Here is a 13383-nt window from a genome sequence, read left to right as displayed (position 1 = left end):
ACGCTCCTGTTTGATTTGCAAGATACAGCGTTTGGCAGGTGCTTGTGTCCTTAGTGCAGGGGTAGGATGGATACAAAAAGCATCTCTGCGTATGCTGTCTTGAATATTGCACAGAACAAGACTCCTGTTCCTACAGTTGTGTAGTCCCTTTTAAAAGTCTTCCTCTTTCTCTGACAACAGCTGAAGGAGAAACTTTTTTACGAGACAAAGAGAAGAAAGTGCGTCCGTTCTCAATGTTTGATTCTGTGGACCAGTCTGCTGGGCTCGGCACACTGAGAAAGAACCAGAGCAGCGAAGATCTCCTGCGAGAAGCGCAGGTATGCAGGAAACTGGAGCTACTGCATTCCATCTGACAGGGATTACCATACAGCTTTCCAAACACTGCTGTCAGGAGGTTCTTTGAAAAGTACCTAGGTCGTCTTTTAAAACACTACTTTGAAGGAAAAAAGGTCTTCTAGGCTTTTAATAGCCGTTGGTAGCTCAAAATCATTCCCTACAGTCACTGTGATGAAAATCTAAATTTTGACTGAACAGGTAAAAATGGTGGTATTACTTGTACTAGTGTGTCTGCATATAGTTTTGGGGTTTTGTTCCCCCAAAGATTATATGCGCAGACACATTTGCACGGGTTTTAAAAAATCATTTCCACGCTTGTTTCGTTGTTTATAACGCAGCACCATCCTTCAGATGTTTGACTGCAGTGAGACTTCCCACCTAAATCTAGGCACAAGGGCACAATTTGATCGGGTCGGGGTGAAGTAACATAGGAGAAGTGGGGGGCAGGTGCTCCCTCGGGAAGCAAGCCTGGCGCCTACAGATGCTGCTGGGCGCCTCTGCTATGGGTAGAGAAATTACTGTGCCCTGCCATTGCTTGATGTTTGAAACATAGCTGCTACAGAAAGAATTAAAGAGAATGAGTTCAAAGATGAAACAACTACGATGTTAAAATGTTTCAAGAACTGTCTTCATGTTTCTGATGTTGTTGTAAGCAGTGTTGCAGCAACAGTAGATACTGTGGTGCTCTTTGAGGATCTTTGATCCTTCACAGCAAAACTCCTGAAACATATTTTCCTGTTTTAATCTTAATTAATTTTTTTTTGTCTCTCAGACGGCCAATAAAAATGTAACAAAGGTACCACCACCTGTCCCCACTAAACCAAAACAGATAAACTTGCCTTACTTTGGACAAGCTAGTCATCTGCAACCTTCTGACACTAAGCTGGATGGAAACCTGCAGAAGCTGCCTTTGGCTGTTGTAACTATGGCGAACAAACAAAAACCAGTGGCACAGCAGCCTTCCCATCCTTCTCAGCAGATACAGCAAAGAATTTCCGTACCTCCTGCAGCTTCTTCCTCTAGCCAGGACCAAATTCTTCCCTCCTCCAAACAGGAGAGTCCCCCAGCAGCAGCTGTGAGACCATTCACCCCTCAGCCATCCAAAGAGACCTCACTCCCACCATTTCGAAAGCCTCAAACTGTGGCTGCAAGTTCAATTTATAGCATGTACACGCAACAGCAGACTCCTGGGAAGAACTTCCAGCAGGCAGTGCAGAGTGCTTTGACGAGGGCACAGACCAGAGGACCACACTTCCCAAGTGGTAAGCATGTGTTTCTCCACCTCAGACCTCGGATAGATGTATGCTCCAGCTGGTCTGTGTGTATAAAGCTGTTCCTTGCGGGAATTGAAGGGGTTAGTGCAGCTGTAAGAATCTTAGGTGGATCTTACTTGCTGTTTGTCAGCATAAACAAAACGTGCAGAACATCGATCTTGAGTTTGCAAGATCACCAATGGTAATCCTGATTACCTGGTTACTTCTGTTTGGTTGATTGTATTTATTCTGCTGTTTTACCCTGTGTAGGTAAATCGGGTTGCGTGGGTTTTTTTGGCTTGTTTGATCAAACGCAATTATGTTTTCTCCGCCCCTCTCTGAACTTCTCCGCAGTGTATGGCAAGCCTGTGATGGCAGGAGCTGGGGTACAGAATCAGTTGCCGCAGACGGAGAACATCTACTCAAGCCTCCAAGGCAAGCCGGGCAGTCCGGAGCCCGAGACGGAAACAACAGCCTCTGCTCACGAGAACCACGAAACGGAGCGAATACCCCGTCCCCTTAGCCCAACCAAGTTGCTGCCTTTCTTATCCAACCCGTACCGCAACCAGAGCGATGCTGACCTGGAAGCGCTACGGAAGAAGCTGTCCAATGCCCCCAGACCGCTGAAGAAACGTAGCTCCATCACCGAGCCAGAAGGACCTAATGGCCCCAATATTCAGAAGCTGCTGTACCAGAGGACCACTCTGGCTGCAATGGAGACTATCTCGGCTCCATCGCATCCCTCCAAACAGACGGCATCAGCTGCCAGTCCTGAAAGCCCAACCGAAATCCCAAATCCTTATCTAAGTGTGGAATCGGAAAAAGAAACAGCTGCTTCTTCTATGCCAGAACCAGCCATTGCTGAGGAAACGGAAAACACAGCAGCAGATCAGAGCGAAGCTGTCCTTCCCTCCGTGGCTTTGGACACTGTGCCTGAGGGAGCAGCGGACGGTGATGAACTCGCGCAGCCAAAAATGGAAGAGCCCAGCCTAGAAGCTTCACTGCCGCTGGAGGTTTACATGGAAGAGTATCCCCCGTACCCACCGCCTCCCTACCCATCAGGGGAACCCGAGAGTCTGGGGGAGGACTCGTTCAGCATGAGGCCTCCTGAAGTTACGGGGCAGATTTCCTTGCCTCCTGTAAGTATTAGTTAACCTCCAACTCGGGCGCCCTGTCCGTGGGTCATCTCGAGCTCTGCCGTAAATCCTGTACGTGCTGTTGTAGAGCTTGAGCAGGTGTGGGCGAACGGTCACACAGCCAGACGTGGTTTCTCTGCGGAGATCTGTTCTGTGTGTGGTGCCCTGGCCGCCAGTGCGAATGACAATTCCAGAGACAATAGACTTTTCCTTACTAAGAGACATGATGAAAAGTTTCAAATGGAATCTTGGTACACAAATAGTAAAACTCTTCTGGGCTGTAAGAACACTGCCTACAGAAGTCTGCCTACTACATCCAAACTGTACCTCATTCTTAAGAGAAATTAAAGGGTTTGGGTTTTGTTTTTTGTTTTTCTTTTGTTGAAGCACAGATACAGATTTTACAAGCATTTCCCACTATTGCTAATATGAGATGGATGCTAATTATCTTAATCCTGGATTGGATTTGTTTATCTGAAAGTGCCTTGCTTGGAAAATATGGCGAAACAGACTTTAGTTTCTGCTTTAAAAACTCATTTGCAGACCTCAGCTGCTTGCATTTCTCCTACTGACATGTGCTCTGAGTTTTTCTTTGGAACCTGATTTAACATCAGTCTGTTCTCAAGTTGCATCAAGATGTGGTCCCTTTGGGTTAAGGGTAGGCAGCGTTTTACCGTCTTGTTTGTTTTGCAGGTTTATATCTGTGCGTGTGGTACGGTGGGACCTCACTGTTGTAGAACAGAAATATGCTTACTGCTTTCAGTTCCTCAAAGTTTCTTTTAAAACCCATCATGAATAGAATTTTAATAACTTGATACATGAAAGTGTTTTTTCCTCCATCACTTCAGTGCAGCAGAGTTAAAAGCTTTAACCTTGTAATTTCTGCACAGAATAGTCGTTGCATGTTTTCATGCATTAAAGACTTTGTCCTTGCTCCCTTTTACAAGGAAACTTGAGTGGTAGGATATCCTAAATTATAAGAACTGGTTTCTGGCTGGTTTTGTAATAATTCTGCAATGACGAGAAGAAACCGGCCCATCTTCTTGATTGCATATTTAAATATTTGCGTTGTGCTGACAGGCTCTTTCTTTAAAAAGCCTGTACTTTTGATATTGTGTATAAACCAACAGGCAAAAGAGCATTTTCTGGGAATGTCTTCTTATATATCTTATCTTCGCATGTTTGCTCTTGCAAAACATGAGTCATTTTAATTCATCTTTGCCTGGACATCTGTCAGAAATTTACATACCCTGATGAATAGTGTTTATTGCTGCTGCACAGCCAGCTGGGGAGAGGGCTGAGCTAATGCGTGCATGTTCTCTGAAGGAAGGAGTACAAACTCAGCTATAGAAATAATTGGTTTCCAGCATCACTGAGCGCATCTAAAGCATTTCTACACTTGGCTCTATATTCTTTCCTCAACCATTTCCCATGGTTTCCATGTTTGTTCCTGCTAACCTCTGCTAAACTTAGGAAACTGTTAGGAACTTAAACATCGATGCTTTAAAAGTAGTGGACTTCATGGAGTCTACTCCTTGGTTCGTGTAACAGCCTGGAGAGCTACTGCTAAAATTATCTGAATTAAAAAAAAAAAAAAAAAAAAAAGGCATTTTCCCCTGATCTTGAGGGATTTGGGAGTTGTATTATTTTGCGGATGTGTTTGATCAGGGTGACTTCTGTATTTGGGTCGGATAGTGACCCTGTCCAGAGATGAAGGCAGAGATACTTCATAATGTGCCTAACCTATCTTTGTAATGTGTCGGGGAGTTGGTAGAAAATTGTCTAAATTTCATATTAAATATTGCCTTAATTGGTCATTCCCAAATAAGCAATTCTGTAGTGTTCTTTCCAGGAAAGAAAACGCTGTAACTTGTGTTACCTTTTCACAGGGGAAGAGGACGAATTTGCGTAAAACTGGCTCTGAGAGAATTGGCCACGGAATGAGAGTGAAATTCAATCCCCTTGCGTTGCTTCTGGATTCATCCTTGGAGGGGGAGTTTGACCTGGTGCAGAGAATCATTTATGAGGTACAAATGCTAAGTTGTAAGACAAGGAATAACAATCCTGGTTCAGACTGGGAACCTGCAGCTGTTCTGGACTGGGGAAGCTAAAATAATAGTACACAACCTCGATCTGCCCTTGAGGAGATGACTCCTGGCAGGACATGGCCGCTCGGAGGCTGATTTTTAAAAGTGTGTTAGTTAAAGCCACACTGGGTATCAAGCACCAAAACTATATATTTGCAGGACAGCTTTTTCCTTATTTCTTATGTAGTGTTTTGTACCCTGTCTGGCATGTTATCAGATAATTTCGTAAGCAAAATCCATGTGAATTTTGCTTACAATTAAAAAAGCAAATATCGGAAATTTGTTATAAATGCTTTTACTAAGTTATCAAGATACTATTTCTCTAAACCACTTCAGGTTCTTCCTGTTAAAAGGAGGCTGCAAGCTTATGAGTCTTCTTGTGAGGTTGGCTACTGCAGTAGTTTCCTGCCTGTTGCTCACGTCCTTCATAGAAATACGGCTCAAGCTCACATTTCAGAAAAAGACAACTCATTTTTGTATGTGCAGAGAAGTTTATTGTAGGGAATTTCACCAGAACGTGAATGGCTCCTTTTCTGGCTGTGTAGGTTGAAGATCCCAGCATGCCCAACGACGAAGGGATTACGGCACTGCACAACGCCGTGTGCGCTGGGCACACGGAAATCGTGAAGTTCCTGGTGCAGTTTGGGGTGAACGTGAATGCGGCAGACAGCGACGGGTGGTAAGGCTTTCGTGGAGTGGTGCCTTACGGGTGCTCTCCACAAGAGAGCTGTGGCCTGGGGGCTGCTGCAGGTTGCTCAGAGCTCCCTCTCTTTGCTCCTATAGAATTGACAATGACTTTTCCGCAGTAGAGCAACAGCAGTTCTCTGTGGGGCATCATATGAGAATGCGCAGAGGAGAAAATAGACACATTATTATACCAATATTCCCTGTATGATAAAACTGTGTGCGTGAGGCCCAGCAGGGTGGATACAGTTGTCGGGAAACAGCTCTGTTTCTTTGAGACACTGAAGACAGCTTATGCGTAACGAGCCATTTGCTGAAATTCCCGATGTCCTCTCCATGAGATGGCCTCCAGCTTACACGTGTGGGCATTATCTAGCCCTGCAAACTCTACTCAATTCTTTGTCCAGTACTCGGACAACTTACAAACAAAGCCAAGCAGAAAATCACAACCTACAAACCAGACCTGCAATTGATGATGGGTCACAGAACTTTCTTAGAGGTAGCTAGGGATCTTACCTACCAGAGGCTGGTGCAGCGGGCAGTGCTTTTACTATTATTTCTGCCTATAACAAAGGTGTCTAAGGCCTGAGACTGAGTAAAGATGCTCATGGTCCCTCAGCCTCAGTAGTTATCCCAACGTCCTGCACTTGTTCACCAGGTCAAGTCTTGGAAATAATTGTCTAGATTGTAAGAGGTATGGCATCAGTAGGATTTATCAGGGTTGTGTTTTTTTTTTTTTTTTTTTTTTTTTTTTTTTAATTTTTATTGCCCTAATGAATGTTCCTAAAATGTCAATGGATTATAAAAAGGTAGCATAACGAGAGATCCATATGGAAACCTAGCTTTAAGGCTCAAGCAGCTCCTGGTAACTCCTATTACCTGTGAAAATTACTCTTGACATCCTGGGTTGAGTGATTCTGGTGGGAAGCCTTCAGTGATGCAGTACTGACTGCTGGAGGTCACCCCCAGAAGTGGTTTGCTCCCAGGAGTCTGTCAGCGCTGCTGTGAGCAGTGTAAGCACTGTGTTACCTTCTTCTTGGCTTGCAGGACCCCGTTACACTGTGCAGCATCTTGCAATAACGTGCAGGTGTGCAAGTTCCTGGTGGAGTCTGGCGCAGCGGTGTTTGCGATGACCTACAGCGACATGCAGACAGCTGCAGACAAGTGTGAGGAGATGGAGGAAGGCTACACGCAGTGCTCCCAGTTCTTGTATGGTAAGTGATGGCAACTGAGTTCCAGAGCATGCTAGGGACTCACCCGGCGCTTCTCCTCATCCAAAGAAACACAGAGTTATATCTTGCACACTTGAGTTGCATGCCCATGCCTCGGGTTCCTCTTGGAGAGGTTTTAGCCATCTTCTTGACACAGAAGAGGTCTGTCAAGACTAACTTCATAACATTCAACCTGTAGAGAAGATCTGAGTAACAAAAGGTTTCCCTATGTTAGAAACCTTGAGTTCTGCACATGCATTGACAAGCACGTTAACATGAGGTGATGATTAGGCAAATCGTACCACAGAGGTACTTTTTAATGTAAAAATAAAAGTGGTATGGATATCTCAGTAATATATCTGTCGCCTAGTGTCTTTAAATGAGAAATATTTCCTAATGTGCACTTCAGAGCCAAGGAAGGTACTGCCAAGTTTCTGCCTTAACGGAGGTTAGCAACCACTGAATTTGACTATCTTTCTGGCCTTCTTCTTCTCTGGCATTTAAAAAGAAATCCTATATTAAAATGAGATTTTATTCACATAGTGAGACTACAGAGAAACTATCTTTTCGATATCTTTACATAGCCTGGCCCTCTAAACTTGTCTGTAAGGTAAGAAACCTGTGTAATTAATCGATTCACCTTATTTGTTTTTGTTGTAAATGATGCACAATACTGAATATCATCAAGTACGGGGAGGTTTAAGTAAAACCACTAGTCCTTTAACACTGATTAAATGAAAAGTCTGATGCTGCTTAAGTATGTAATCTTTCACTTTCTAAGATATAATGCCTGTGCTGTCCCTAAAAGCACGTTTTCACTGCTACCCTGGTGTGACAACACTTTTTTTAGAAGACCAGATCCATTGTGTGAATCTCCTCTTTGCCTGCTTTGCTGCCAGTGCTCAGGCTTACCTTCCCCCTAGGTGCAGAGTGCAGCTTTTGCCAACCCTTTAATTATACCAAATACAAAGCAAGGGAAGACGCTCTGAACAGAGTAGTGCAAGTAATTTAATTTTACATGATGAGCTGGTATGCAGAAATAAAGAACTGGATTTGAGCAGATGCTTCCTTGAGCAGACATAGGTAAAGAGTCCTGTAAGATAGGTTGTACTAGGTAAGAGCTGGAAGGGGAGATGACAAGTTTTGTGAAATTATGTGCAATGTGCTCTTTGCTCCTGGCAATACCAAACCCAAACAAAAACCCCAGTAGGTTTCAGGGGTTTAAAATGGAATAATTACCTAAGAGAAAGTTTGCATAATGATTCATTAGGGTATCTTCTCCTGTTTGCTGTTTAGAAGCTGAGGAATGTGCACAGAAATAATAGTGGTCCATCTTTGGCTATAAAAATAAGCAAATTCTAAATAATATTGGCAAGGTGTATGCATGTACTCCAAAACACCTTGGTCTAGAATTTTAACAGAATTGTGTTTCTGAAGTTGGTGTTTTAAAAAAAAAAAACAACCAACAATTAAAATAATGTCTGAAATTAAGGACTGCTGAGTAAGTGTTTGGTTAACCAAAAGCAGCTGGCAGGTAGCAGTCAAATCTTTTGGGTACAGGTCAGAGATGCAGCTTATTCTAAAATTCTGAAATAAAGCAACAGGGGTGGCAAATGACACCTCAAGCATCAAAATGACAATGGTGATCCTCATAAGCAGGTGTTGCCACCTCCCATTGACAGAAAGCGATTACTGGTGAACTAAGAGTACTAACAAGTGTCGCTTGCTCATTGCTTAGGTGTGGGAAGTGCGAGCACTGGCCTGATACAACCTTTTACCAGTCAGTGCTCCTCTCCCCATTTAACTTGCGTTCCATTTGAACACGTGTAAGGAAGGAATCTCTCTGCTGGGTGCAAGGGCTTCACAGTGCTGCCTGTGCCAGGGCTGACTTTCAGTAGGTTGATGACAACAAGGCGCTAAGTGTGGTAGGAATTGAGGCTGGTTGGGATTTTTGTGGTTGGTTCTTGTTTGTTTGATGGTGTTTTGTTGTCATGCTGCACCCCCATCCCCACCCCGGTGGACTGCTCTCCAGTGTAAGTGTACAGCAGTCTTTACAACTCTTATCTTTTTTCTCTTCTTCCCCCACCCAACTTTTTTATTGAGCTGCTCTGTGTTCTTAACGTTGCAGGAGTCCAGGAGAAAATGGGGATAATGAACAAAGGAGTGATTTATGGACTCTGGGATTATGAGGCTCAGAATGACGATGAGCTCTCGATGAAAGAGGGAGACTGCATGACAATCCTGCGCCGGGAGGATGAAGATGAAATTGAATGGTGGTGGGCACGGCTGAATGACAAGGAAGGTTATGTTCCCCGTAACCTGCTAGGGGTGAGTCCTTGATATTTTTAAAGTCAAAAAAACCCAACCACCCCACTATGTAAAGTACACACAGCATTATTCTCATGCATGTCGGTTAGGTGCAATTTCAGAGGTCAAGAGGTGGGAGCTGATGTTCTCGATTTATTCATTTGGAGACTTGAACACCTTGGCAGAGTGGGTTAACACCCTCTGTTTAGATACCTAACACAGACTTTATTAATGGTGCATAAAGAACAACATGTATCACCACCCCGCTATATCTAGGAGATTCTGAGACTAACCTTGTCTCTCACCATATTAGAGGAGGAAAAAAAAAATATCTGACCATGGTGCGTGCGTAAGGTTTTGCTGAGCATGTGAACAGAACAGGGTTTCCCCTCTTCTAGAAAGTGATGTACTGGCACAGAAAGGGCCTGAAGAATTGAAACTTATATGAAGAATGAGTTAGAATCCTTCCCTGTCCGGGTGCGGGCCGTGCACCTTGTGATCCGAGGTGGTTTCACAGGGAGCTTTAAGACAAACACTGCAAAATTTTACGGTTATCTCTTTCCCTAGTGTTGAAAAAGAGATCATATTGCAAAATAAAGGTAGATCTTTTTCTCCTATGCTCTTTAAGTAATATTTAACCCTATGTCAAAGGCCTTAAATGAATGGCCTCTCCTTTCCTCATCACCTTCCATACTACCTCTTGTATTATCTGTACACAGGTTTTAGTACTCTCTCCTCATGGCTGAATTGCTAGAAAACTATAGCAGATGGGCACACGTATAAACTCCCTTTTTTTCTACATATCCAGTTGCCCTGCTGCTGGAGATAAGAGGTTCTGCCAATGCTAAAGATTAACCACTGTGAATTTTAGCTGATTGATGTGTGATGCTTGAAAGAGGCTGAACCTCCCGTCTCATGCAGATAATCCTTAAACTGGTCAGATTTTGCAGAGCAACTATATCTAATGCAAAATCATTTTTCATTTCTGTATCATTTTCAGGTCAGGTCTACCCAAAATAAAATTCTCCCTGAAGTAGTACTTCTGCTCAGTTTTTCCTCTCCAAATGTAAACATACCTAAATTGAAAGCAGTCGTCAGCCCTGCTGTGGTGGGTTGACCCTGACTGGGTGCCAGGTGCCCCCCAAAGCTGCTCTGTCACTGCCCTCCTCAACTGGGCAGGGGAAAGAAAATGTGACGAAAGGTTCATGGGTTGAGGTAAGGACAGAGAGGTCACTCAGCAATTACAGTCACAGGCTAAACAGCCTGCACTTGGGGAAAACAGTTTAACTTACGACATTCAAATCAGAAATCCCCCCACCTTTCCCTACCTCTCCCTTCTTCCCGGGATTGACTTGGTTTCCAATTTCTCTATGTCCTCTCCCTGAGCAGCGCAGCAGGATGGGGAAGGGGGATTACGGTCAGTTCATCACACATGGTTTCTGCTGCTCCTTCTTCCTCACGCTCTTCCCCTGTGCCAGTGTGGGGTCCCTCCCTTGGGAGACAGCTCTCCATTAACTTCTCCATCGTGAGTCCTTCCCACGGGCTGCAATTTTTTCACACAGTGCTCCAGCATGGGTCCACCATGGGCTGCCGGGGAAACTCTGCTCCGGCACCTGGAGCACCTACTCCTCCTCCTGCACTGACCTTGGTGTCTGCAGAGTTGTTGCTCTCACATTATCACTCCTCTCCGCTGCTGGTGCAGGTTTATTTTTTCTTCTTTTTTCTTCTTCTTAATGTGCTATCCCAGAGGTGCTGCCGCCATCGCTGATTAGCTTGGCCTTGGCCAGCGGCAGGTCCGTATTTGGAGCCAGCTGGCACTGGCTCTGTCTGACATGGGGGAGAAGCTTCTGGCATCTTCTTACAGAAGCCACCCCTGTAGCCCCCCTGCTACCATGCAAACCCACTATACCTGCACAAAAAGGTCAGAAATGGCAGCTGGTGGGTTTTTTTTCCCTGCCCCAGGGTGAATTGTGCGTGTGCTGCTCCTTCACATGCTTGCACGGGCAGCCTAGGCACAGGTGAGTAAGAACGCGAGGAGCATCCGTGCTTCTGTAGCAAGAAGCACAAGGCAACACCGCTCAGACTGGGGATCATGGCTCTTCCTTTTAAGCGCAACGCAGTCTGAACAGAACCTTTTGGGAAAACAGCCCAAGCCCAGTATTAACTGTTCTGCTCTTGCGTCTGCTCATTTGTTCTAGTACTGCTGCTGAAGTATTCTGTGGTATTCTCCGTAGCAATTACTGCGCTCTTAATAGAGCAGCTGAAATCTAGACCAAGGTGTTCAGCACAGAGGAAAACAGTAGTTTAATATAGTCTTATATTAAGCTGTATTTTTATCATAGCTGCTTTATCCTTTTGCAGTTAGGTGCAGTAAATACAAGGATTAAATCATCTGCGTCAGTACTCTATCTTTCTTAGTGACTAACTCGCTCCCAAAGCTGTGCGACAGCTCTAAACCTGAATGCAGAAAAGCTAATACTGTCAAAACACTGACTTCTTAATACCAAATGAAATCTGTTGAACACTGTCAGGTGTTATACTGCTGTGACTGACTGACTGCACCTCTGCCAGTGGTGAAATTGTAGCAGGCCGAGACAAACCTCGTGGGTGAAGCTGTTGGTCTTCCCTTGATCATTAGCTGACTGTGAAAGGGAAGAAAGGCAGAGTCTGGCTGGAGAGAGAAGAGGGCATCTTTAAGGAGAACTTTAGCTGCAAAGCCCAGGATGTAATGTAGACATGCATTGCTGTTTAAAGCATGGAGGATCCATCTTTTGTAATCATATGAAGTGTATCCTTCTGTTTTTATATGCCATTAGCCATGCTTTTCAGAACAGTCGCTGTTCCCCAAGCCCTTTGCTAGTGGGAACCAAGAGCTTCCCAAGCATCTTGCGACTGCTGCACGCTGTGGCCCATCAATAATTACCCTGAGGCCAAGGCGGTCTCTGTACCTCTGTGTGTAGCCCGACTGTGTGAATAGCAAGGGTGTAGCTCAAGGGCCACAGTGTGGCAGCAACTGATTTACTGCTGGGCATTTAAATGAGTTTAACTGGCCACCCACTACCTGCTAATTAAAGCTGAGCTCCTACAGTTCCATGGTCCTCATGCAGCCTGATGTTTCCAGCTTGCCCAAAGCCATAGATCTGTAAAGGCTGATAGGCATTGAGAGAGAGAGAAAGCAAAACAGACTTTAATACCACTCTATTTTCACTTATAAAACTAGAAAATCCTATGGTTCACTGAACACAAAAGTCTCTTGACTTGCAAAGCCACATGCTTTTCCTAGCCCACCCACCTAGGTAGAGCTGAAGGGACTGCGTGATGTGCTGTTCCATAACCTTCCTTTTGTACTGACGTGGTTAGTATTTTTTGAAACTCATCTAAGAATGCTAAATGTATATTTGTTAGTGCTTTGGGTGTTTTTTATACCCATGCTTTTGTTACTAAAGATTACATTAGATTTGTAGCACCAAAGAGACATTTGTCTTTCGGAAAAAAAAAAAAGTCACCTTTTAAAGCACTAACATTTTAAATCTTGTTTCTGTTTTACCCTCAGCTGTATCCAAGGATTAAACCTAGACAAAGAAGCTTGGCGTGAAATAGTACAGAAGCCAGATTCTTGAAGTACTAATCATGGATGACTTACAAAAAAAAAAAAATCATTTTGTGTTGGTTCCAGTATCATGAGACTTATTTCAATGACAATGTAATTTGAAAGCTATGAAGAATGTGCTTGGAAAACAAATGAAGGATTGATGCATTAGCAAATGGATGAGGGCATTCTACAAGATGAAATAATGCTTACAAGCAAATGAAATTCTGCTGCCTTTGGTCTAAGCGAGCCATTATGTTCGAGTACCCACTCTGATTTCTTCAAACATGGCAGAAAAGTTTCACATTTTTCTGCATTAAATACAAGGACCTTTTTGATTTACCATTGAAGGAATCATCATGAAATGGAGAACTTGGCTTTGTCCAAATTTATCTCCAGGCTTTTTCCAGATGGGAGAAATTAAAATATGGTATGTGCACAGCACCCAAATGCTTATTGCTGGAAGCAGAACATTTGTTAAACATTTAAACAGTGACAACCACGTGACCAATCCATTAAGCAATAACTTTTAAAAATGCTGTAGCATCTTAGGAATTCTATGTATTCAAAATATTATGTGCTGTAACAGACAGTGTAGTTTTAGATTCCTCTTTTTACAAACAGCCTCATGTATTTATTGTATTTTGTACTTTGAAAACTAAGTGTAGAAACTTTCTGTAGTCCTTGACAACTTACTTGTTTTTACTTGACTGTGATACCATTAAACTTTTGTCTCCTCTTTAGCTTTAACTCTGGCTATTTTAGTGTCAAGTTCACATT

General features: G+C 43.7%; 1 protein-coding gene across 3 annotated transcripts in view; it reads left to right on the top strand.

Moving 5' to 3' along the window:
* TP53BP2 (tumor protein p53 binding protein 2) overlaps positions 1-13344 on the top strand; it is a 55169-nt gene extending 41825 nt beyond the window's left edge. For all 3 annotated transcript variants that reach the window (XM_040611719.1, XM_040611718.1, XM_040611720.1), the window contains exons 11-18: positions 181-317; positions 1109-1598; positions 1944-2728; positions 4615-4752; positions 5358-5491; positions 6544-6710; positions 8836-9035; positions 12568-13344. In XM_040611719.1, coding sequence (XP_040467653.1) covers positions 181-317; positions 1109-1598; positions 1944-2728; positions 4615-4752; positions 5358-5491; positions 6544-6710; positions 8836-9035; positions 12568-12609 — 2093 coding nt within the window. In that variant the 3' untranslated portion in view covers positions 12610-13344. The remainder of the gene's footprint in view (positions 1-180; positions 318-1108; positions 1599-1943; positions 2729-4614; positions 4753-5357; positions 5492-6543; positions 6711-8835; positions 9036-12567) is intronic.
* Positions 13345-13383: the final 39 nt, after the last annotated feature.

This window comes from Falco naumanni, chromosome 12, assembly GCF_017639655.2.
Source record: "Falco naumanni isolate bFalNau1 chromosome 12, bFalNau1.pat, whole genome shotgun sequence".
Lineage (NCBI taxonomy): Eukaryota > Metazoa > Chordata > Aves > Falconiformes > Falconidae > Falco > Falco naumanni.
The sequence above is the reverse complement of the archived record's forward strand: the minus strand, read 5'-3'. Positions and strand labels throughout refer to the sequence as shown.